Source organism: Mya arenaria, chromosome 2 (genome assembly GCF_026914265.1).
Source record: "Mya arenaria isolate MELC-2E11 chromosome 2, ASM2691426v1".
Taxonomy (NCBI): domain Eukaryota; kingdom Metazoa; phylum Mollusca; class Bivalvia; order Myida; family Myidae; genus Mya; species Mya arenaria.
This window is the reverse complement of record NC_069123.1, coordinates 70,168,025-70,194,574: the sequence shown is the minus strand read 5'-3', so window position 1 is coordinate 70,194,574 and position 26,550 is coordinate 70,168,025. Positions and strand designations below refer to the sequence as shown.

Sequence of the window (26,550 nt, the reverse complement as noted above, 5' to 3'; positions counted from 1 at the left end):
TTAATGAAAAAAAGTAACGCAAATCAACTGAATTGTCTTTTCATTTACAGTATGTCAAAAACAACAACTCAAAAGCGAATGTATATGTTTCGGATTTAAATCTTAACACACTAGAATGAAACAAATTTCAAAATATATGTACAAATAAATGGCAAGATCTCGTCAATATTATACACTAATAGTCATAATGATAGTTCTTGTTTGAAGACTTACGGAAAATATACGTATATTAAGTACTGATGCATTAAGACATATGGAGGGTTAAAATAGTCTACTGAAAGGTTTTTCTGTTATCAAACAAATACAAAAGAAAAATGCATAAATTGCGCAAAATGCCAGTATTTCGGATTTCCAGTATTCAGTTAAGAGAAACATGTTTTGCGTCAAATATATAAAAAAAACAACGTAACTGCACTACTGTTGAGCAGTGCAGATTGTCGATGGCCATGGCGGATAGCAACGGGCAACTGATAAGCCCCACCTAATCTGGACGCTGATTGGTAAGTTGGGTATCGACTGGCTAGTTTGACCGACAGGTCGCGTCATGTTAATCACAAAATTGTCAGTTGATTTAGTTTAGTTTAATTTAAATCAGTAAAACACCAGTAAAATACAAATAGTTTTTAAAAAGATGCAATACAAATAAACTATCAATTACATATTTATCTACCAAAGCTTAGGATAATTTGTATTATAAAATGATATTATGAATGTTTTATTGACAATGTTGTTGATAATATATATTATGTATGTCTGTATAAAGTGAAAACACCTGGTTAGGCAATTAATGCTCCCCTGCATGGTTTTGAATGATAATTTAAGTTACCGTCAAATCGTATAGGTAACAGTTAAAGACATACGAAAACCTTATGACCGGATTAATACTCTCAGTCATTTAAATGGGCATCATATTTCTTTTAATTAAATTGCGCTGTTATACAATTTCAGTCCAATATGATGTTCCTTTCACATTCTTGATAGCTTTATAAAAAAGTAAGTGAATATTATATTAAACATGTAGTTTAATTTCTAAATAAATGTTTATCATTGTGTCACAGTCAAAGCTTGTACTCTTAATATGTATAAAATCTGGCCTGGCCTGGCCTGGCCTGGCCCTGCATGGCCCAATTCAAAATGTTGAGTGAGCAGGCCAGACCAGGTCAGGTCTTAAAATATGCCTGCACATGTTCCCTTTATTTCAGAAGACGATTGGCCTAAGTAAATGCTCCATACAGATTTTGGATTCAAAAGGTTGACCTGTTAATTTTGTTTCACTACATGTACATTTAAAATAGCGATAGGAAACTTATAGGAATAAGCTCGTTTCGAATTGTTTGTCACAGACTTCTATTGCTCCGCCTTGTGGTAAACTATATTTCGATCTGGGTAAGTACCATCTTACATTTTTTTAAATCCATATTAATAAAGGGTGATAATTCGCCCCATTTCAAGTACGCCTTTTATCAGATTATAACGGTCTTGAAATGACCGTTCTTATTCATCAAAGGTTTCATAAAGATAAATATGTGGCACACGAAGTATATCATCCCTCTGCTGTACGAGAAATCTTTTGGAAATGTTTCAAAATGAGAAAATAGATTTTCATGAAACTTGTTAAATGACAGTACAATAAGAAACTAGTCAGAACTCCTTTTTTTAAAAAAATCAACAATTTTGACAGGGCAAATATCATTTCAGATACTTAGGGGAGGTCACTGATAACGACTCGAGAATAAGAATCTTTGGATAACTAAAGATCTGTTGTCTGCTTTACTTACCTCATAATCGCTGAGAAGGTTGTTTCGCTCATTTCAAGCGCTTACGGCTAAAGATGTTAGATGGTTGTACCGTGTGCAAAAGTTGACAGCTGAGTAGGAAATAAGTTTTATGGAGTGAATTATTCCAATACAATACAAGGATTTATATGAAGTGTTACCGTTAAACAAATTGAAAATGTCGATTTTGACTTTAGAGGCTAAACTAGAGAGACAGGACTCTTCAACGCCATGGGGTTTTCGAATGCAAGGAGGAAAGGACTTCAGTAGTCCAATCACGATTGCCCGTGTATGGAAATTTCTACTTTCACTTTCATGCATGGATTGTCTGATTGTCGCATGCTAGAATGAAGATTACATGTCATGGAGGGTGGATACTTTTTTGTATTTTACAATGATAAACAAGATGCAATCAGTGTTATATAAATATGTAGTATATCTCCATATATGATATATAGTCCAAATAATTGTACGTTGACAGATAATTTTTAGATTTTTGATATGGCAAATCCTTCACGTACAATTTGTTTAGTATCAAAAGTGGGTAGTTGTTCAGATCAGAATTCCGGGTTAAAGCATATAGCGTCTATAAAATATCATAGAAACAAGAAATATTACCAGATAATGTTATTTTACATTAGTTCCAAACACAAAAAATAAATATCCAACTTATAATTATGAGTTTGACAGCTTTTCTTCATTTCATTCTGTCAAAACATAACGAAATATACATGAAGGGCACCTGCAAGGCTTCAGGGCACAGTTTTAAATCGCTCGGAACATTTCGGCCATGGCTGAGTTGTTACAATTGTGCAACGAGGTCTATTTCGAAGCTTTGTCGGAGTTATTACGATTGTATCGAGTTGTTCCCCTTCGCATAATTGTTTTCTGTGTCAGTCAACTTTCGTTTTATTGGAAAGGTAAACAACTTGTTTTAATGCATTAAATGCTTGTTTAGTGCAAAATAACATTTCACTTACATGGTAAAATATGAATATAACTCTTTATGATCAATTTTAACCATAAAATACTTCACTTAAAACAATTTCAATATTTTTAAAACACCCCCGTTTTTTGCACATTCCCGCTTAGACGTTAGGGATTGGAAGAATCCCGTATAACACGTCTATTATTTTGGACTAATATGACATATTGATATTGAGTTTCATTGAGAAAGAACTGTCACATTGAATACTTTCTTGATTTGACTGCCTTAATCGGTAATTGTGCGTTACTGATTGTAAAAACAAAGGTCCTCTCTTGTAACAGATAGAAATTATCAACTGTAAAATATAGTATTGGAGAAATTCCAGCACTTAATTTGATACTGAACTGTTGGCATATAATGCTATTGACCGACACCTGTTATGATGTAACAAATAGGTCAAAATAAATTTAATATATATTATAGATGAATCTGAACTCAGCTCATTTTGTGCTTGTATATATTTGACAACAATTATATCCCTACATAGGTTCACATGAAACTTCTTACAACTGCAGTAACAGAATTTCACAGAAACCAAAAGCAGGGGTGTAGCTCAGGCCAATTTTAATGTTACCCACCTGCAGCAGAATCTTTAGGCCTCTGAAACCTTTGCCCTCCCAATTTAGCTGATTTGCAGATACCTTCTATTTATTCGTACATACAAGTCAGGCATGTTACAATTTCCAAGGCCGAATAAGAATGTTGAAGTTAACTCAAATTTTGATGACAATGAAGGGTAATACAGCAGCTCTTTGAGATGTAGATTCAATTTGCTTAAACAGGTATTCAGCATATCCTCTTCTCGCATATTGGCAACCTGAACATCTGCATCATGTAACAGTATTGAATGAAAATAGTACAGGTAAATGAGGTATGCTGATGCCAGCAAAGAGATATAAGTTATTTTAAAAGAATTATATGATTTATTCTTGTATGTGTGTTACAATATATATAAGTTATTTTAAAAGAATTATATGATTTATTCTTGTATGTGTGTTACACTCTAGCTCCTACATATTGCATAATATATCTAGTTTGTAGGTTTGTATGTTATTTAGAGAACATTAATTATTAGTACCGGTAGGTCAAATGATGATTTAAAAGTATGATCTGTTTTCCGTATTATCCATTTTTAATAAATAATATAACATGAGATCAATTAAAAGTATGAGAACATACAGCACAGTGTATGTAAATGACTTGGCACTGCCTCAAAAAGACAGAAAAGAAAACAAATTGGGAAAGTATTGTACCAAGAAATTTACTGTTTACAGTGTATTTATATAAAAAAGTTAATAAAGCAGTTATGATGCATTTCCTAGACAATTCGATCACTGTGTCTGTCCAATGTTTTTCCTGTCAACTGTTTGTAGTCCTTCATATTACAAGTATTACATAATGCAACACTTAGGATCAGTTGGTTCTGGTATAGCATTTTAGAAGACTATATATATATGCCAGTGTTTTCATATAAATATTGCGAGAGCAAGGTCAGATTTGTTTTCAATAACAGCCATCATTTATTTTTTGTACATCATAACCTGCTACAATATACTGGTCATGTTTGTTTTTCTGCTTGTATAAATGAAATCATCCACATTTAGCTGTATTTAATTGTTTCCATTGTTTCAGGTGAATCCTGGAAGTTTAGCTGCTAAATGTGGGCTTCAACAAGGAGACATAATACTGAAGATTGGCAGCAAGTCTAGTGATACGCTCAAACACAAAGATGCACAAGATGCCATCGTATCATATGGCAACAAACTAGACCTTCTTCTGCAGAGGTAGAGCTATTTTGATTTGATTTGTTTCTTACAAGTACATGAAAAAAATAGTATTCATAATATTATATCTTAATCTCACTAAAGATATTATCAAATTAAGGGTAAAAGGCAGGTCTTGAAATAATGGAAATTTAAAATGAGTTATATTAAGATGTGTAATTTTCACAATCAAACTAAAGATATTTCCAATTAAGGGGCATTTAGCAGGTCATGAAAGATTTGAAATGTTATTAGTAATACACCAGTCAATTGTAACCTTGCCTGGTCTGGTGAATAGCGGGGACTGCATTCACTCGGCACTGGGGGGCCACCTGGGAATTGAAACATGGCCCTTCTTACCCACTATCTCTGGTATACCCCCACAGAATCTGATCAAACTCATGACATTAATTATTTTACATATATATATATATAATATATTGTTTCTGTGTACATGTGTTATTTTATAATGTAGTTTTGGGTTTAAGGATATTACTTTGCTTTTTATATATCATGTATATCATTACAACATGTCTGAATTGTTCAGATAGTTATGAATTATTTACACACAAGCCTTAAACTCATTGCCTTTAAGTCATACAGAAAGATCAGCCACACCCCTGAATTTCAATCGGTTTTTTATGATCAATGATTCAATCTATTTTGAGATTATGAGTGTCGCATACCTCTGTTATGATAGGTACATGTAAGTGCAGTGGGCTTTAACTACACGCTCTTAAGTGTCTTATCAAATAATTAGAAGAGGCTTGTTTTGAACATATGTCACTTGTGACCCAATTTTCATGTGCATTTGAATTTGAAAGTACTCTGTAAACAGATAGTGTTAGTATTGAATTGGGTGAAAACTATTTGAGGATGGGTTTCATTTCATTAATTAATTATTAATTATTGCATTTAATATGTTTAGTTGGTTTTACATAACAAAAGTGTTAGTCATGAGCTCATGGCCATGTATACCTTTACTCTGAAGGCTGAAATATATCCTGTCGTGATTTGTGTGATTAAATAGTTTCACCAAACAATGTCAATATTGTGTAGACCCAAGAAAAAAGCGTTGTTGCGCCCAAGTTTGATTTAACATTTGCAAATGATTTTTATCTGTTAAGCTCACTGCTGAAAGCCAGTACTTTGGTGTGTTAATCATAGAAGAATACATGTATATTTACATTGTTTGTGAAATCATTGAAGTACACCATTTTTCTAATGAATTATCTATTTTACAGTACACTTAGCCTAGTGTTCACAACGTTAAACCTTGATGTATCATTTTAAGCAAATGTAGTGATGCAAAGCGTTATCCTTTGGTAGAGGTCTCCCAAGCTTGAAATCACAGCCTGCTAAATTTGGTTGTATCTGAGCATAACGTCATGTGAACTATTATTATTATTTTGCATATAAAAATGACACTTTAATCACATGGACTCAAATGCAATATTATGAAAACTGTCACAGGCATGTTTAGTTTTATTCATGGTTTTACATACCAGTACTGAGTAACCTAAACTGTTACTTTTTTGCAGAAAGAAAGAGCAGAACAAATCACTTAATGAATTGAAACAAACAGATATCCTTATTATGTATCTGTTAGATATCTGACATGAAGTAGCATTTTAATGATTAAGAAAGAGGCATGGAGCCTTCATAATCATTTAAATGAGTGGATGAGTGGCAGTAGGCGGACCTTTAAAAACCCGCGAAAGTTAAAATTCTTAATGATTCAGCCTAGTTCTTAATTTCATTGGCTGAAAATTTAGTCTATATTCTAAAGATTGTTATATGATATCCATCCTGTATTCATTTTGTAATTAAATTTCTTTGCCCTGTAATAGAATACGAGAAAAGAAGAAGACACAAAATGGTTTTGGGTAAGTGAGTGTACCGTGGTAGGAGTATCCGGAATGTTTGAACTGTTTTTAGTTTCCTATCATAGATATTAGGAGAGAGAAGTTTTTGTTGTAGAAAATAATGGATGGCATTTTAATGGATATGTTGATGTTTGCAGATTTCAAGAAACAAATTTTGGCAAATTCTCAAAGATTTTAAAATAAACTTCATTGGAAATTTAAAATAAATTTTGCTAGACTATCACTTTGTCACTTGCCAAATTTTTTGTAGATAAGATTTATAAAATAGCTGAAGGGTAGAGTTGGGATACCTTAACTTATTTTTTTTTATTTATGTTTTCTGTGCATGCAATAATCAGATGTGTTCTTTTTGTTTTTTCATGTGCATTTATAATGTATTTAATATAAATGTGATACTATATTTATACTATACTATATTTATGACCATCATTTTAAGTGACTTCAGTATATATTTTCTCATAGGTATGACTACCACATGAGTCATAGGTAAGTTGGCATGGTATTTGCCGTACTGTGGAGCAGAGTTTTCGCAGATGAAATTGAGCCCTCCTTTCCACATTGACATGTGCCATTCTCAACCCATATCCATTGTCATGTATGAAGGACACAATTGAAAAACTGGTATATATTTCCTGATTGCCATGGAAACTGAAGAACAAGTACTGTATTTCATTGTAATGTTATCAGCTTCGTGATTTCATATTTCCTTATTGATAATGATAAGTAAGACATGGCATTTCAATCTGCTTAGGCTAAGTGTACTGGTTACCAGGGCCATGATTACAAACAGTCTCAAGAGTGAGTTCAGACTCAGGTGGCAAAACACCAAATCATCATTTCATTGTAATTTTTTATTATGCCCCCACAAAGTGGCGGCATATAGGGTTGCCCTTGTCCGTACGTACGTACGTCTGTCTGTCTGTCTGTCTGTCTGTCTGTCTGTCTGTCTGTACGTACGTACGTCCCGAAGATTGTTTCCGATCTAATTCTTAAAAACTGTTTGTCCAATCCTCACCAAACTTTAAACACATGTTTGTGACCATAATAGGAGTTACGGCCCTTTTTTGCCAAAAATACTTCAAAAATATATGTTTCCAATCTAATTCTTGAAAAGTATGTGTCCAATCCTCACCAAACTTTACATACATGATTGTGACCATAATATCTTGATCAAGTTCGATAGCCATGGAAATCGCTTTTGTCATTTAGGAGTTACGGCCCTTTATTTGCAAAAAAAGACTTGAGATTATCCTGAATAATCATTATGGCTTATTTTCTGTGACAAAAAATCGAAGTGGGGGCATCCGTGTCCTATGGACACATTTCTAGTTGTGACTTTTTTGTAACACCAATGGAATAAAGAGATTCTTGGAGATTTAATGTACATGCTTTTCTGATGCTGAGTCTAGACTCAAACTTAAGACTGTTCGTAATCATGTGCCCAGGTATCGGTGATGGTAGAAGTTGTCTGTTCAACTCTCAGCATACACCTTTCATATTCTTCTGAATCACATTGATTGAAACAAGCAACTTTAATTGAGGAAACTAAGGATTTACCAGTATACCATGTGCCCACCTTCGTTTACTTTACAATCTCATATAGATAGTTAATGCACAGGGTTTTGTTTTTGCACTGTGATCCCAATTCTACCCTTCATTGTTTTATTGATAATTGATATGTAAAAAGCATGAATGCATTTAAATTGTGTGTACTTGAAAGCATGTTTGCAAGATGTTTGTGGTTATAAAATTGTATGTGATGTTTTAAGGTATTTTGATTTAAGAGTCATGACTGCTGCTTAGCAATGGGTGATAAGACCGATTAACATTCTTCATAGGTTGTATACTTTATATTATAATAATGTTCTGAATGTATTAACATGAACCTGTTGTCTCAGTTATTCTCTTCTGATGCAAGAAACAACTACTGATCATTTATTGCTGTAATAAAGAAGAGCCTGAATTCATAATTTTTATTTGAATGTAAAATGTTTTTTTCGATATCTATTGCGCTTCGATGTTTATATACAGGTGGGAAGCCCATTGCCAGAGACGAGAACTTGCTTGCCATAAAATTCATTGCAAGTTATTTTTGTTTTCCCAATCACAAGTATGCTATTTGAGCTGCTTGCCAAAAATATTTTTTTGGAATTGTAAGACAGTTTGCTGTGGTATGTTTACATGGTTGATCTGAGGTTAAATGTGAAGAACTTTCTCTTACATGTACATGATTTTTTTGCAGACAGACACTTTTGCTGAATTCTGAGTTTCGTACACAGCTCACCCAAAAATCCTTTGACTGCTTCTGAAACTGGTTTTAAACTTTGACAGTATACTGTTTAATAGACACATTTTGTTAACAATGTGTTCATATGCAAAGTAGCCAACCACAGTTTGCTACTGGTCAGTGATGCTATAAAATCAACTTATCAATTACTGCTTGGCGATGACCACATGAACTGTTACGTCTTGCCAACCTGTCTATAGCAGAAAAACAAAATCATGGTTCACATTTTGTACTTGATATACAGAATTCTATTCCAGAAGTAATAATAGTAGTGTGATTTATTATGTCTGTAATGATATTGTTTCTGTACTATTAATATGAGTTTTCTAATTGCAAATCACATTAACATCAATAGAAAACTGCTGAGGCAGCAATAATGTAGCTGGCACAGCAGAAAGAATCATTATTGGCAAGATATTGATCAGGCGTGCATTGAAAATCTGCAGAAAACGGATTCACTTTTATAACATTGCAGGGGCTTTGGAAGTTCTTCTTTGTCTTTTTTAACTAGAGTTTATGAATGTTTGATTGATGACAATTACTGTAGATCTTGAATGTCTTAATAATAGTCAACAATTTTCACATTAAGAATTCATACTCCTGTAAATGGTCTTGATTTGAAGGCTATTTCTTCTAGTCCTGTTGGAACATTTGAAGCTTTACACCTTATGTTTCACATAAATAAGAGGGCCTGAAATCTGCAATTCTGTCTAGCCCTTTATGATTCAGCAGCTATTATAGATGGTAAACCAGTTATTAGTCTCCTGTTGTGTAGTATGATTGTGTCAATATGATTCCCCCTGTTCAATCTCACAGGTACTGGTAACATGCATTGTTTGTGTATGGAAATAATTTGGCACATATGTTTTAACTTATCTAATCTGAGAACAGCATTCCACAGAGGTAGCACCATCACCTACACGCCTTGGGGAAGAGATAGTAGATGTTAGCCTGGCCTTAAGGGGGAACTAAATCTGTCCTGATTGACTTTGAACATATTGAAAAGGACAGCAGCCAGTGCTCAAGACCAGGGTCACCAAAATGTATGATGGTCAGCAGCAGGGCTTCCAAAAGTTTGAAATCTCAACAGGGCCCTTCGACCGCTTAGAATAAGGACATGACTAGGTCACTTATCAGGAATTTTATGGCTTTCGTGGATTAACTATCACATCTTTAATGACTTCGTAGAAAAAGTGTGAAAATTGTTTACATGAGAAAAAAAAGACATCTCTTTGATGTAATAAAAACAGCCCAGTCAATTGAAGTTATTGTGGGTATCGCCCTTTAAGGATGTCCCCTGATATTTTGGAATGTGTGAAAGACAATGGTAAAAAACTTTTGCAAATATTTTAAGTTCAGTTTCACTTATTCATAACTTTAAGTTTTAAATCATGTCAAGCCACTCTGATGTAAGGTACAGAGGTGTGCCTCCAGATGCCTGCTGTCATGATGGATCATTGTTTGATGAATGTTATTGTAACTTTGTTTTCTAATATAGCGATCTTTAGTTGTTAATAACCCAGATGCACTTAATGCATCATGGTTGGTGAGTATCTTAGATCTTCAGTATGTTTACAGTTATGTTGGTCAGATATGTTACCATTTCTAGGAAATGATTTGCACATTGCTATCAATATCATATCTGATTATGAAGTAAATGTCTTGCACATGCACATTCAGTGCATCAGGAAATTTCTCTGATTGGCAATGAATCAAATGACCTTTGTTAAATCAGAGGGCAGTTACATAGAGCAAAAAAATAGGAAGTTGTCATAGTAAAGACCTCTGCATTAGCCAGTTTGTAATGTTATGCCACATCGTATAATAATATCAGTGGTGACTTTTACAGCTTGTCCATTATTTCTCATAAGACGGCTGTGAAATGAAGAAACTGTTTATTTTCTGCATTCAGCAAATAGCATGTCAGAATCAATTAAAATCAAGTTTCTATAAATTCAGTTCACTGACAATCTACTGCTAAATGGCTATTTAGCACAAATTCTTAAAGCAAACATTTTCATTATCTGCTTCCATTTTTCGTATCACTTGGATACTTTGGATATAAAAGCTTCCGAAAGTATTCTTATTTAGAATTTAAATTTCAATCTCTAGCTTTAAAAGTTACATTCTTTAGATATGATAGTGGGCTTAACAGGTTTAAGAATGGTATTTGTAGCTTTCACAGTGGGTATTTTGATAACAAACCAGGTCAGGTTGGGTTCAGGAAACATAATGATGTTTTCTGGGTAATTTTAGAAAATTCTGAAATATTGACATCTCTTAACATATTGAACAAACTTAAATCAATCTTTTTGAGATGATTTCATTAGTTGGTAGCATATTTATCCCAGGTATGCGTTAGAAAGACTGTTTTCAAAGTTTTCTGCACTGTTATGCAAAATAATGATTGCGCTACACAGGAGGTCATATACTTTATTATGATCAGATTTCCATTTCTAATTGCTGCGAAATAAAATCTAAGCTTAAATTCTTAAGTTTAAATACAATGTATGTTGTAATGGATTCCTGTCATGTACATGTACTATACTAATAATGTTATTTCAGTAGGGTAAGAGTGATGTAGGTGTTTGCCTCTCTACCATGAGGTTGTGGGTTTCAGCTCTTCCATGGGCATATTTTCTTGGCCTCTGAAAGTGGACACCGAACAGGAGTTGGGTACCAAAGAAATAGGCTCAACAGGGATGCATGCATATCTGAGTTCTAGCTGTCTGCAAGCTGCAAGCTTAAATAAAAAAAAGTGTAAACTAATTCTTTTAAATGGAAACACTCTGTATGGCATATGTGTAATTAGTATTTTATGGCAGTTTGAACACCTAAGGCTGAGGTATACAATTTTCACCATAGATAATAATCTTAGATAACTACTTCTCTGTAATGTACCCAGGTCTTGTATGAAATTCCAGCCTACCATGAAGGCATTGTAGCTGCCTGAAGTAACTACAACATTCCTCTCTCTCTCTGCCATATAACTTACCTGGAAAATATATCACTTTGGTGCAAAACTATGGTATTTGGTTCAGATTTGTTTGAAAGTTAGCCTATTTATGAGATATCTCTGCACTCCCACATTAGCAGTTCTGGGTACAATATTGTTGGCAAGGGTGTTGTGGAGATGTTTAACAGCTGAACATGAAGGTGAAATCTGGTCATGTGTTTGATGTATTGATGGGGAGATGTTCAGTAGTCTGTTCCACTGTTGGGAGGCCTTTCTTGTTTTGAGATTTTGGACCAAGCACTGTCCTATTGGTTTTTTCTAGCCTTTTTAAGACCTTCATAAAATGGGTTATTTGTTAAACTTACTGCTAGTCAATAGCGGTATATTATGGTATCATTTGTATTTACCACTCTTAAATTTGCCGAAATTGTAACTGTATATATTTTATGCCATGTTAAATGTTTGCTTGATGAGATTCAATCTATTGCAGTTAATTTTGGTGACTTCTTTCATTATCCAACTGACCTGACATGGAGACTTGATATCAGATACTTTATCTATGGATATAATTAAATATTGCATAACCCATCATATTACCACCAAATACCAACCTGTCTTTAATAGTTATACTACAATAGGTGACTATTGTGTATATCTTAGCCTTTGTCTGACTGGTAATAATGAAATGTTTTGAAAAACCTTCCAACCTTCTAAAGATAATCAGTTTGTTCTTCACTGATTTCAACGGTGAAGATACTAACTGACATATGCAAGACATTTAGACATTTAGAAGACTTTCAAAAAGTTGTTTTGACTGTATGCCTTTGCATGAGAGTTTGTTTTAAAAAGCATGTCCGTGGTATAGACTATAATGGTTTGTTTTCAGTTGAAAAGTTGACTCACAATCAATTTCCTTTCATACATGAAACATATCTGACTCACTTGATAAATGTTGAGGGTGTGTTTGTATAAAATATTGACGTTTTGAATTTCACACTTAAATGGCTTAAATAAAAGATACCCACACGTTTTTGAAACCACCTTTTTTTCCTAACTTGCATGACTAATACTTTTTGAGGTTTTTTTGAAGACTTGATAGATAAATATATATTTAAAACATCTGATGAAAATCATTCCTTTGTTACCCTATGAATACATTGCCAAAATCACTTAATTTGTTTTTATAAATCCACAGTAACTACTCTGAAGGTCTCTCAGGCTCCCTCTCTGTCAAAGATCCATTGTCCATTTTTATTACATCTTGTCACAATGATGACAGGTATGTATAAATGTGTAAAAACCTGCAAACCAAAACATTATGATTCTTTCTGTGAATTTAATGATGAGTTTCCTTATTTTTTCCAGAGGTGGAGGTCCTACAGCTCAGAGTTATGACACGTTCGCGGCCCCAACCATTAGCTCTTACGGATCTGGAGGCCCGCCCGCCGGCCAGCAAAACCAGGTTGGAGCAGATCTTGCACATGTAACCATATGTGATGCATAGTGTCAGTGCACAGTATCAGTCAGCGAAATTACACTTTCGGATGAACAGGCCCGAATTCGAATTCCCGAAAGTCTGGCATCTATATTTTTAACAAACCCTGCTATATAAAACCTAATTTGAGCAAGCATGGACTTTTTTACCGGTGCAGGGCTTGATAGCTTGTGTTAATTCCAACCACTGTAGTGTTAAGCTTAGAAATCAATCGATTGATAATTGTTAAAACTTTTATCAGAATTGTGTTAACCTCCTTATGATTTCACTTTATATCTTAGTTTCAATGGAGTGCACAAGGCATTTGTACCACTTTGGATCAAAAAGATTAACATGTATTTGGTATACTTTCTCAATATTTCAGGTGTACAATGCCGCACCTAAGCCATTCAACTCAGCTCCAAGCAAGCCAGCACCGTACAACCCAGGCGCTGTTGACAACATTTCCAAGGCCACAGCCACTATCAATCTAAGGTAGTCTTCAGTTTATAAACAGTACCGTAATGACAGACTTCAGAATGCAAATTTAAATGAGGGTATTATTCACAATTCTTCGTATTGAAATATATAGTTCCCCTCTCATCAGGCTACTGTTGGACGTTTAATGCATACTGTTAACAAAATCAAGTTAAATTGATGCATACTGTTAACAAAAACAAAGTTAAAATGTTTACAAAATATGGATGTAGCACTTTTCAGTAAGATAGATCATATACAGATTACTTATTCTGACAACTAGTAATGAGTCTTGAATGGCGAGTTTCAGTGTTGATTCTGTATGTGTTTCCAGTCAGCCTAGTTACTCCAAGTACCAGGAGGTGGAGGAGCCCGCGGGTCAGCCTTCACACCAGTCTCGCTCCTTCAAGTTCCTCCAGAACACTCTTGACAGTGGCCAGGGTGAGTCAATAGAACGTGAGGCTTTGACCAGCCTTTAAACTCAAGCGTCAATAACCCTTGGGTCCAAAAGTGTCAAAATAAAGACATAGATCAATGATGAAGGTCTATTTAGAATTATTAACCGGAGAATTTGGGTGAAATGGAACATTTGTGGAGACATCCATGATGGGACCCAGCATATGGTCTGGTATGCTCATAATTAGGTCTGGTATGTTCATGATTAGGTCTGGTATGCTCATGATAAGGTCTGGTATGCTCATGATTAGGTCTGATATGTTCATGATTAGGTCTGGTATGCTCATAATTAGGTCTGGTATGTTCATGATTAGATCTGGTATGCTCATGATTAGGTCTGGTATGCTCATGATTAGGTCTGGTATGCTCATGATTAGGTCTGATATGTTCATGATTAGGTCTCGTATGTTCATGATTAGGTCTGGTATGCTCATGATTAGGTCTGATATGCTCATGATTAGGTCTGGTATGCTCATGATTAGGTCTGGTATGCTCATGATTAGGTCTGATATGTTCATGATTAGGTCTCGTATGTTCATGATTAGGTCTGGTATGCTCATGATTAGGTCTGGTATGCTCATGATTAGGTCTGATATGTTCATGATTAGGTCTCGTATGTTCATGATTAGGTCTGTCTGGAAGGCTGCCGCTCCTCAGACGATCCGGCTAAGTCTCTTTCTAATCTCAGACAGTTACTTCTTGGACTGAGGAATGACTTTATATTTCTTGTCTGATTTAATAACAAGAAAAAAGCACAAACCTCACTGTTCACTGTTGTTCCCCTGTTTTCATGGCATCATAAAATTTGGCCATGACAATGAAATACCTCAGAATGAATATGAATGTGTTACACATACATGACGTAGAAAAAAACCCACAAGTGTGGCATTTTGTATCAAGCTTTCTTAACTGTAAGAAACTCGATGAGAAAAGTTGGGGACTGTTACCTTTTCAATCGGAGGAGTCCTCAATCAGTGAATGTTAAGAAACTACTCATTTCTCGCCAGTTTTTTTATTATGTCTCCCCCTCTCTGGGGGAGACATATTGTTTTTGCCCTGTCCGTCAGTCCGGTAGTCCGTCAGTCCGTCAGTCCGTCCGTACGTCACACTTCGTTTCCGATCGATAACTGGAAAACCGCATGACCTAGGATCACCAAACTTGGTAGGGAGGTTGGTCGTGAGGTGTAGAGGATCCCTATTGTTTTTGGGGTCACTAGGTCAAAGGTCAAGGTCGCGGCGACCCCCAATATAAAAAACATTTCTGCTCAAAATCTTGAGAACGGTTTGACCTAGGTTCACCAAACTTGGTAGGGAGGTTGGTCGTGAGGTGTAGAGGATCCCTATTGTTTTTGGGGTCACTAGGTCAAAGGTCAAGGTCGCGGCCACCCCCAATGTAAAAAACATTTCTGCTCAAAATCTTGAGAACGGTTTGACCTAGGTTCACCAAACTTGGTAGGGAGGTTGGTCATGAGGTGTAGAAGATCCCTATTGTTTTTGGGGTCACTAGGTCAAAGGTCAAGGTCGCGGCGACCCCCAATGTAAAAAACATTTCCGCTCAATATCTTGAGAATGGTTTGACCTAGGTTCACCAAACTTGGTAGGGAGGTTGATCATGAGGTTTAGAAAACTCCTATATTTTGGGGGGTCACAAGGTCAAAGGTCAACGTCGCTGTGACCTCTAATGTAAAAAAATATTTCCGTGCAATATCAGGAGAATGCTTTGTTCGTTTCCGATCGATAACTGGAAAACCGCATCACCTAGGATCACCAAACTTGGTAGGGAGGTTGGTCGTGAGGTGTAGAGGATCCCTATTGTTTTTGGGGTCACTAGGTCAAAGGTCAAGGTCGCGGCGACCCCCAATATAAAAAACATTTCTGCTCAAAATCTTGAGAACGGTTTGACCTAGGTTCACCAAACTTGGTAGAGAGGTTGGTCGTGAGGTGTAGAGGATCCCTATTGTTTTTGGGGTCACTAGGTCAAAGGTCAAGGTCGCGGCGACCCCCAATATAAAAAACATTTCTGCTCAAAATCTTGAGAACGGTTTGACCTAGGTTCACCAAACTTGGTAGGGAGGTTGGTCATGAGGTGTAGAAGATCCCTATTGTTTTTGGGGTCACTAGGTCAAAGGTCAAGGTCGCGGCGAACCCCAATGTAAAAAACATTTTCGCTCAATATCTTGAGAATGGTTTGACCTAGGTTCACCAAACTTGGTAGGGAGGAAGTACAAATTTCATGTCCATCATTGATTATTTCTCACCTACGACCACACAATGGGGGAGACATGCGCTTTTTCAAAAAAGCAATCTCTAGTTTATTTTTATTTTTACTGCCTGTGCCTGTGCAAATTGGGAAGAAAAGTTGACTTTGGGAAAATACAAAATCAGGCCAAAATAGCTAATATAATGGTAAATATTCATACTCTAACTTTTTTATGCATACATCATGCTTTGAAAGAGTAAGTTTTGTCAAGATTTTGTTTATATTTAAAAAAAAACTTTCTTTTTTTATTCTACATTAATCAAATTTGGCAAAAAATATGAACTTTTGGTGAAAAATGGACATTTTTTCGCAAGGGGTAACAGCTTTTAGAAGGCAGTAACTTGCACCAAAAAAATAACTGCTTGCTATGATTGTATGACAATTATGGTCAGATTACTTATTTCCTTCAGATAAATAACACCTTCAATCTTCATTCCTTATTCACTTCCATTTATGGGGTGAATATTTAGTTGTTATCTATGGTGTTAACCCAAGATATCTTTAAAGTTGTGGGTAGCAATGAGCTGTTAATAAACATTTATCAGATAATAAATGCCCTTCCATCAATAAACTAATCTAATTAGGAGAAGTAGATCAATGTTGCCTTATGAAGATATGTTTAATAGTCTATAAAACATTATAGACATTTAGAAAACCTAACAGAGCAAGTCAACTGTGTAGAAAATAACTTTGTTTGAATATGCTATGTCAAATTGTTGTGATATACTAAACATATAAAAACATAACCTTATTTCGCTTGTGACCTGCATACATATAATGAAATTGTAACTCTAAATATTAAATTGAAAATTAAGCTACCAGCTCAATATTCTGAGTTCAAGATCTATTTTTGCATAAAGAGACAAGTCAAATGTTTTTAGCTAAAGAAATTGAGTGTAATGGAATCAAGTTTAATAGACAATAATATTGTCCAGATAGTGTCTCAGCTGGTATGTGTTTAAAGTAAGACTCGTATTTAAAATCAATACATACACATGTATCACGCGCATAATTTTTGAGTGATAAACCTAAAAAACTTACTAAATAATGCATTGATTTATAGAAAATAATAATTACCGATAACAAGATTGTAACCATGCATTTAATACCTGGAAACACACAAATATTAGATGATTGGTAAGTGCAAAAAGATTTAAAGTGATCAGCTTTCATCTTATAAGATAGAAATACCATGTTTTCTAAACTTTTCTTTCAAAGTATCCTTCATAAGAACCACTGTTTTCGAAATTTATTCATTCTTTTTGGTAAATTAAAACAATTGTATTTGGGAGTATGAGTGCATCTTTAAGAAATAAAGAGCTTCCTTACAGAGCCACCATCAGCCCTGCGCCCCACAGTTGACCTTCGTCGGAGCCCCTCCCCTAACACTATGGTAGGGGCAGGCACCAAGGGCGGGGTGGTGAAACAGTTCAACTCTCCCTCAGGGCTCTACTCAGCCACCAGCGTACAAACACAGATGAATATACCTGCCAACAATGACAATGGGTAATTGTCACCTGGGATACTGAGCACCTGTTGTTTATGTTCCTCAACAGGAAGTGATGTCATACTTACTCCAAATTCACTTCATCAAAACCTGGCCAAAAGGTTTTAAATGTCTGATAATGGTCAGTCTTACCATATTGTTTTTACAATTGCCTTGTCATTTCTGATCTGTAATTCAATTTGAAGCCTTTGGAGAGAGTATGACATTACAAAATATTAATGAACAAGCACTATTTATATGAATAACCATCTAAATTGAGTATTAATTAATTGTTACAGAGCCCCCACAGAGCAGCCCAAATGCTCCATGGAAGAGGTAAAAAGCATGGAGTTATCTCCCTCCAGTGCTCTATTCATTGAAGAGTTGTGCCCCTTAGCGTAGTTCAGAACAAAGTTCTTCTTTATGTTCCATAGTTTTCTCGAAATTGCATGAAGTTTTGAGTATATTCTGCAATTTTATTGTAGTTTGCATGGATTTCTGCAGCATTTAAAATTTCCTCCTTATTTTTTATTAATATCAATAATTATAACAGAAGTACTTATTTTAAGGTAACTATTTCAAGGTTTTGATTCCCTTGGATAACTGAGTACCTGAAATGCCAAAATTTCAATGTGGAGAATATATTCAAAAAAAGTTTTAGGTAAAAAAGTGTTATATTGCAGCTGTAAGACTTATAGAGTAAATATGATATATTACATATGATAGTATAAGAACATTCTATATTAATTTTATATTATATGTACCATGTATCATTTATATTCAGGATCTTTCTACCATCATATTCAATAGTCTATATTACATAGAACAAAACTGTATTGTAGACCCTTACATAAATGTAGGATATAATGCAGGTGTTTTGTAAAAGATTCTTTTTACAGGTATTTCATCATTAATCATATTGTCACAATTAAAAGTCTGAAGTAACAAGTTACACCCTATAACCCCCTTTAACATCCCTGCATGTTATATAACTGCATGTTCGAGTTACTTGTTTTTACAGGACAAATGGACAACAACAGGGTGAGGAAGTTCAATATGATGCTCAGGGTAAACGTTTGTACCGCCCGTCAGAAACATTTAAGCTCGTGCGTGAACAGGAGCATCCAGAGGAAAATTCCACGGACGAAAAACCGCAGGAAGTTAAACAAACACGCACAATTAAAGTTTTAGAAAAACAACTTGGGTAATTGTCTTTAACTCTTAGTTACTCTTACTATGTAACCAGAGCTGATAAGAGAGGGCTGAACTCTTGCTCTATTATTATGACTTTAATTTATCAATATAAATTTTGCTAAAAGTTTGAGAAGAGGGTCTGTTGACGTCACATGCAATTTCTTATAACACACATTCAGTTTTGGCAATGAGTTCTTTTGAATAGCAATCTGAATAAACAACAAATGGCAGAGTTCTGTTCACGGGTTAAGTACAGATGTTAGCTTTTCATGTACGGTGGATTGATTAAAAAAAATTTTTTTTAATATATCTAGTATCATTAAATGTAGTAGAAACATTTTCCGCTATTTGGCCTTTGCAGAGAATCGTATAAGCCTTGTTCTGAAGCCCACTTCACACCAGGTCAAAATGCTTACACTACTGGGGCTGAGCCTGTATTGTATTCCCCTTCTGAAACTTTCCAACTTGTGCATGAAAAAGAATACCAACGGTACAAGGCTGTTATACAGTCTCCTGAGCAGTCCACTACTTTTAAAGCAATTGAACGCCAGTTATGGTAACAGACATTGGCTAGAAGGGCAGAAGGCTGAAATATTTGGCTAATAGTATACAGAAATGCACTTCTTTTGGTTCCAAGCAGAAATTCAATCTACGTACAGAATGATGAAAATGCATGTAGTATTGTGTGCATTCACATCTGTTTTGCATGCATAAACATTGAAATGTTATTAAGTTCACAGTCCACTGAGTTTAATCATGTTTGAATGCATTTCTGTATGAATTCGTTGTGAAATCTTTCTGATTTAAGCGCGCAGTCTGTGTTTAATATTTGGAGGATTCACATAAAAGTGATGTTTGTTTTTTTGCTTTTACCATATTTGTTTCAATAGATGTGCAGTGTGTTTATCAAATTTTACCGTATGGGCTAATTCTAAATGAGTAAAGATTTTATGTAAACTTACTATAACAAAGTTTGGAAGTGGGTTATATGAAAGAAATCAGGCAGTGAGCTTGATATAAAATATTGGAAGGTATGATGTTTACAGCAGAAAAAGATGCATTTTTACTGGCAATCAGTCTTGTTAGGCAACGTTCAATTCCCAGACCCACAAAAAATGCCTGCGCTACTATTTAATAGGGAATGTGCATCTATAAAGACAAATATGGTATACTGGCTGAGCTGTGTTGCTAAATTGTTGCTTTTTTACTTGTTTATGACATTTATATAGAAACAACAGTGAGGGATGTTTTTGATGCTGTCTTCTGTTTTGTTGTCTAGCAATAAAAGGGCGGAGCAATTTGGCCTAATCATGTGATTAATGTATGACAGGACCTTGTTAAGCCTGTTCATAGTTATATATATATATATATCTAATGTTAAATTATTAAAACAAAAGATGGTTTTAAAGATGAAGAGCTTAAATTAAATCAGTTATTTTCTATCAATCTATTATTGATTCTTTGATTTGTTATCAGGGCTTGCATGATCACTGGTAAATTAATGTATTATTATTAATGGCCAGAAGTTAGTCATTCAAAAATAGACAACAAAACTTGCTTCATGTCACTTAGATGAGTCTATTATACCAATTAGATTTCATGTTTAAACAATGCTATTTTGCAAATTAATTTTATAGTAGAGACAAACCTAAGATATTGTAAATACTTTTCCTGTGGATTTCATGAAAATTAGGTACCAGCTATACTCATTTTTAATGATTTTTTTATATTGATATATTGTATTAACTGCTTGTTTGATTCACAAAATAATTTTGTAGCATTTTGTAAGTCAAACAAGCCAGACTGTTAACATAATTGTTTCATATTACAGTGAGGGATCTGCCCCAGCCCCGGCCCCTGCAAAGGCCCCTGCAAAGGCCCCTCCAGGTAATGTTCATTTCTAATTTTTTACAAAACAATAAAAGGAATCAAATTGTAGAAAGTTTGAAAATTTATCTTTTTGCAAAATAACAAAAGTTTAAAGGGATCTTGAAACATTTTTATGGCAAAGTTTAAAATAAGAACTGACTATAAACATAACTTTCAACACGTTGACACGCTTAAAAATTGGAATAAAATCAAAACACTTAAACACATATTAATAATTATTGCTTACATGCCTTCTTACTATTTATCCAGCTCCCAAGCCTGGAGTGTGGGCACCAGGCCAAGGTGCCCCAGCGGCCCCTCCTGCTCCACCTGCCAAGGCTTTCAACCCCTCAGCTGCCCCACCTTTTACCCCAGCAGCTGCCCCACCTGCATCACGCCCCCAGGCCCCTAAAGCTCCCCCCTCAAAACCTACGGGTGTGGGGGCTATGAGGGGTAAGATTGGGGACGCTGTGGTGAAGACAGGGGCAGACGCTGGCAGGGTGCCCATATGCCATTCCTGTGGTGGACCCATTAGGTAGGGGGTAGAGGAAATTTGATCAAATTATTTTAATTACATACATGATATCCTTAGTGTGTTTGTCTGTACTGATAGCTCATGTCATATTGAATAATTATATCAGATTATAAATATTAAAGAGTAATTAACGTTAAACCTATTGCCTGATTAACCCTTTTTTGGCATTGTATTATTGTTAAAAGTGTAATTGTTATGCATGGTAATTATCATACTTAATCAAGGCGCTACCACCTTTCAGAGGGCCATTCGTGACTGCGATGGGTAAGAGTTGGTGCCCAGATCACTTCATCTGTGCCAACCCTCGCTGCGGCAACAAGCTGATGAACATGGGCTTTGTCGAGGAAGGTGGATTTATCTACTGCGAGAAGGACTACGAGCTTTACTTTGCCCCACACTGTGCCAAGTGTGACGCCGCTATTGTCGGGGTAAGGGAGCCATTATTAAAAGAAAAGTGCATTAGTAGCTGACACCACCATGACTTGGGTAACCATGACACATCGTTGTGCTGCTAGGTTGTCATCGCATGCTTTTCTCTGTTATTGAACTATTCCTTTTACTTAAAAAATAGTTTGAAAGGTTTTACAGAGGTCTGGGACTCATTGTTTAACTTACCAAACATGCTTTACCTGTCCTTACAGTATTGACCTGGATAATTATTTATGTCAATACTTATTTGGTATTCATTTGATGGTTGCCCCTATTCCAGGAGTGTGTGAATGCGTTGAACAAGCAGTACCACCCCGCGTGCTTCCTGTGCTTCAAGTGCAAGCAGCCGATTGGAGGGACACAGTTCCACCTGGAGGATGGACACCCATACTGCGAGAATGGTATGAGATTTTGGAATGAGGGGTATACTGGGGTGTGTCACTTGTGGAGTGGGTTTCGCCTGGAGGGGTAAGAGTGGTGTTGTTCTTTTCTTATAAGTTGGATCAGGGTAGTAGGAGAATGGTTGGTGATGAGTATGATAATAATGAAATGAGGGGTCACTGGGGATCTTACTATTCAGTATTAGGGTTGTATTGTCAAGAACTGTACAGTTGGGCCTGTTAAATGGGTGTTTTTTTACCAATAGTCATAATGCTGTACTTTTATATAGAATAAACTTGTACTTGTTGGAGTATTTAATGGATGATAATGTAGAAATAAAGAATTGAGAATGATATGATTAGAATAATAAGTGATTATGAATGTCTTCAAATACCATTTAAATAACAGAAACTTCAGATTTATAAAAATCAATCTGACTTAAGAAATACTATGTTGTTATAATGTATAGTTATTATAATATATAGGGCTGAAGTCAAGCTCGTACATCAGCAAGCCTTTTAACATTTTTACCACTTATTCAGACTGGCGCCAGATGTACCAGACTATGTGCACATCCTGCAACTTCCCCATTGAGCCCGGCGATAAGTGGGTCGAGGCAATGAACAACAACTACCACTCGGAGTGCTTCAACTGCTCTGTAAGTACACTATAGCAGTCACATGGCTACTACTTTTGATGTTGGGCTAGTTCCATTTCCAAAACTACTCTGTTACTGGTACATGCATTAGTGGAGCTTTTGGGAAAAATCAACAGAAAGTTTAGATAATTATTAGTATGTACATGTAGGTCTGTGGGATAATCGTTGTTCATTGTTGACGTAGTCTTTGTTTTAATTCTTAAGTAAAAAGTATTTATTTATCATCAATTAATATTATTTGTTATATTTTTTCAGACTTGCCAGGTGAATTTGGAGGGTCAGGCATTCTATGCAAAGTCTGGAAAGCCGTACTGCAAAAAGCACGCCAGTTAAACGTGGCATATCTAGTGGTGTTTAACCTAGGAATCTTCAAGTTGTGTGTAGCCTTCTTTACCTTAGTGCAAGACCTTCCTACCCATGTATGCAAACAATTACATGTGTTAAAATATTGAAAAACTTACAATTGAGCAATTGTTATATGTTTTGATGATCAATTAATCTTATGAAATGCCATAAAGTAGGAATTAGGATTGATTTCGTTTAAGACTTAAGTTTTGATATTTTAATTAATTGTTAATACCCGTTACAAAATAAAAAATGAATTAGATCACGCTTCAATCTTACAGTTGTTAAAACTAAGTATTGTCAGACTGACACTGATAAAAGGAATGCGTGTTGATGATGGGGATATTACTTGATGTACAGAAGCTAGAGTAGTGCAAGTGTAATGTGTTCATAACGCTAGATTTACCACAGTGCTCATCAAAACTATTGAGTGCTACTAGAAAAGGAAAATAATTCTGGCTTATAGAAAATCAACTGCACCTTACTGCATGTTTTTAGACTTGCATGTACTTTAACCAGCATTGTTTATATCACTTAAGGGAAAATTGTAGAATTTTACTATGCCATTCATGGTTATTATGCATAAATAGAAAATTGTATATGTGACTGCGCAAGAACATAGTGGTAAATCTTATGAAGCCTTCAGTCGGTGTAATAATGACTGTGTTCACATATATTGCATTTTGTTAGCTACACCTTAATTATCATTCTAGCATTTATATGTTGTAGCATTATTATGCTTCAATAAGTGTTATCATGTAATTATTTATGTAGGCATTGCCCAATGGTTTTCTTGTGTAAACATTTGATGTGCATATTTTTAAACTAGTATTTATTGTAACCTCCTTTGCTATAGTCATTTGATGTTTTTACACGTTTTAGGTCATGGGGTTGATTGAATACAGCATAATTTTTGTACAATTAAGAATATATTATACCTTTTATAACCTTGATTATTATTACACAATCAGATGTTGATCATTTTTTGAATGATTTGTATGGACTTTTTATACATTCGTTTGTGATACGTTTTGATAAATGCTTTTGAAATAGGCCATTGATTCTTACCGCACATTATGGCTCATTCAAATCATGCAGTGTTAGAATCTGGCATCAGCTATCTATGAATGTGCCTTTTAGAATATTTTATACCGCGCTATATCCAATCTTCATATCCTCGATATTCACGATAAAAACGTTGCAAGCCATCACGAAACTGTATGTGTATCCTAAAAAATCACCTAAATACGTGGGAATGTTTGTTTTTTGTTTTAATTTATACATGTAGATAACATAGGGTATTGCAATGTACAGAAATGTTGTATTTATGTCATTGTATACATGTAAACATGAAATATACCATTGCTTTACTTTGTTTTACTGTTGTTATATTATATACGTGAACACATTTGGATAAATGTTAGTGCTAGGATTGGTAATGTTTGAACAATTGATGGGACATACCACATTTCTTAATTCTGCATATCAAGAGCCAGTGCCTTTAATAAAAACGTGAATCTCAATGTTGGTAAAGCCGTGTTCATGACTCGATTACAATCAAGCCTTTGTTATTTTGCTTTGATATTATACGTTATATAACACCATAGGAAATATTACTCGACAGCAGCAATGAAATTTCAATTTTGTTTATGGATGTTTTTCTATGCAATTGAACAAACATGTAACACCATTTGGTAACATTAGCCTCTGCGTAAATTGAAATGTGCTTTTTATTAACTTATTGATTCTAATACAATTTTGTTACTTGTTATCTATCTATTAAAACTTGGACATCTTTAATGATTGTTAATGTGCTGTATGATTTTGAGTTTTGTTATGCTTCCATAAATAGTTGACCTTGGATTGATGTAACAATAATAAACTTTAAAATAAAATTATCATACTTTGTGCTTTCTCCATCCTTTCCTTCTTTCATGTTTTCAACTTTCATCTCTACAAGTGGCTTTTGAGGAATTTTCTCTCACAGAATGCTTCATTTTAACCTCAAACACTTCAGCAATCTCATAGCTTCAAGATAGAACTAGATTCTGGATGAACATTTTACATTAAGTAGTAATAATGTCAGATGTCTTATCATTCAGACTATGGTATTGACTTAGGCTTTTATTTTTCTGTCCCAATTTTTATAGATATTGAAATGCGGTCACACACAAGGAAGCAGTGGCTCTAAGACTGACTGGCTCTAACTCCTTAGCTTCAAATAGTGTGATTTTCAAAGTCACCGTATGCATGAAAGATATGAATTAGTTCCCTGTCAACAAAGTTTGAAGGAGAGTATATTGGAGTTGAAAATATATATAAGAAAGATATGATATCTGTTGGTCAGTTGGTTGATCTGTTGGCGGGAGTTAGTAGAGCAAACTTCTTTACACAGATTTAGGGTTGTTAGTCGGATACTTGGTAAACATGATGATGGGTAATTGTGCCTGACCGTTTTTGTGACTTGTGGCTGTTTTGTCTTTGCGTAGTATGCCGTTGAATATGATTTTTACACTTTTGACTATTTTGGAGTTTGTGGAGCAAACTACTCCCACTGTTTGTGAGGTATCATTCTGATACTTGGGACACATAACCACCATGATAGGTAGTAGTGCCTGTATCTTTCTTGACCCATGGTAAATCACATTTTTCAATGACCCCTGCCATCTCCTTTCTGTGCCCTTGTACATCAGTTCAACACCAGTCCTGCTATACTGAAGATTTTAGATTGATCTTGTGGCAAATAAGAATTAGTTTCCTTGATGTTATCTTAAAAAAATCTTATTATTTTAATCGTATTTGCCCAGTCGATCAATAACATCCTGTGTCAAATCTGCATACTGAAGTAGTATGTTAGTTTGTATGTAAGATCTCGGGATCAATGTCAGATGGTCAAAACAATCGTGTTAATATTTTGATAGTTAACTGCATTTTATGACCCCTGGGGTAATGTTCAGAGCTATTATTTCTAAAAAGACATTCAGAAAAAAACTAACTTGTTGTTTACCAGGGAAAACAGGTTGCTTATGAAAATACATCTACAAGTAGGCATTTATTTGGGGACCCTCAGTTTAATGACAAACATGAAGTCAATGATTGAGAATACGAAAAGGAAATCTTAACTCTTTCTGAGATTATTGGTTAATTATGTTGTGCCTTGAATAAGTCCGTTATTATGTGGTTGTCATTTGTGTTCAAACTCACACATCAGATTTACCACATCCTTCCAGTGGTTTACCTCACCTCAGCCGTTGGTGAACCTCATCTAAACAAAAAATGCCAAAGCCAACACTCATACACTTAGTTCAGCCTCAAATCTGAGCTGTTGTCT

General features: G+C 35.0%; 1 protein-coding gene across 6 annotated transcripts; it reads left to right on the top strand.

Moving 5' to 3' along the window:
* Positions 1 to 1,780: 1,780 nt before the first annotated feature.
* LOC128208056 (PDZ and LIM domain protein 7-like) lies at positions 1,781 to 25,127 on the top strand. 6 transcript variants are annotated; one of them, XM_052911382.1, is made up of 14 exons: positions 1,781 to 2,064; positions 4,396 to 4,547; positions 6,875 to 6,898; positions 13,021 to 13,117; positions 13,515 to 13,624; positions 13,941 to 14,047; positions 17,654 to 17,828; positions 18,830 to 19,012; positions 20,834 to 20,889; positions 21,142 to 21,406; positions 21,648 to 21,834; positions 22,116 to 22,236; positions 22,759 to 22,874; positions 23,130 to 25,127. In XM_052911382.1, the coding sequence occupies exons 1-14, from the start codon at positions 1,954 to 1,956 to the stop codon at positions 23,205 to 23,207; spliced, it is 1,782 nt and encodes a 593-aa protein (XP_052767342.1). In that variant the 5' UTR covers positions 1,781 to 1,953; the 3' UTR covers positions 23,208 to 25,127. The 6 variants fall into 6 exon arrangements, with proteins under 6 accessions (XP_052767342.1, XP_052767359.1, XP_052767333.1 ...); XM_052911399.1 differs by lacking the exons at positions 6,875 to 6,898; positions 17,654 to 17,828 and adding exons at positions 6,377 to 6,412; positions 18,108 to 18,144; XM_052911373.1 differs by lacking the exon at positions 6,875 to 6,898 and adding an exon at positions 6,377 to 6,412.
* Positions 25,128 to 26,550: the final 1,423 nt, after the last annotated feature.

Excerpts from the sequence above, each read along its gene's own strand:
- LOC128208056 (XM_052911373.1), top strand. The coding sequence starts at position 1,954 with ATGTCGATTTTGACTTTAGAGGCTAAACTAGAGAGACAGGACTCTTCA. Across the intron at positions 22,237-22,758 it reads ACACCCATACTGCGAGAATG|ACTGGCGCCAGATGTACCAG; the intron begins GTATGAGATTTT and ends CCACTTATTCAG. Across the intron at positions 22,875-23,129 it reads CGGAGTGCTTCAACTGCTCT|ACTTGCCAGGTGAATTTGGA; the intron begins GTAAGTACACTA and ends ATATTTTTTCAG.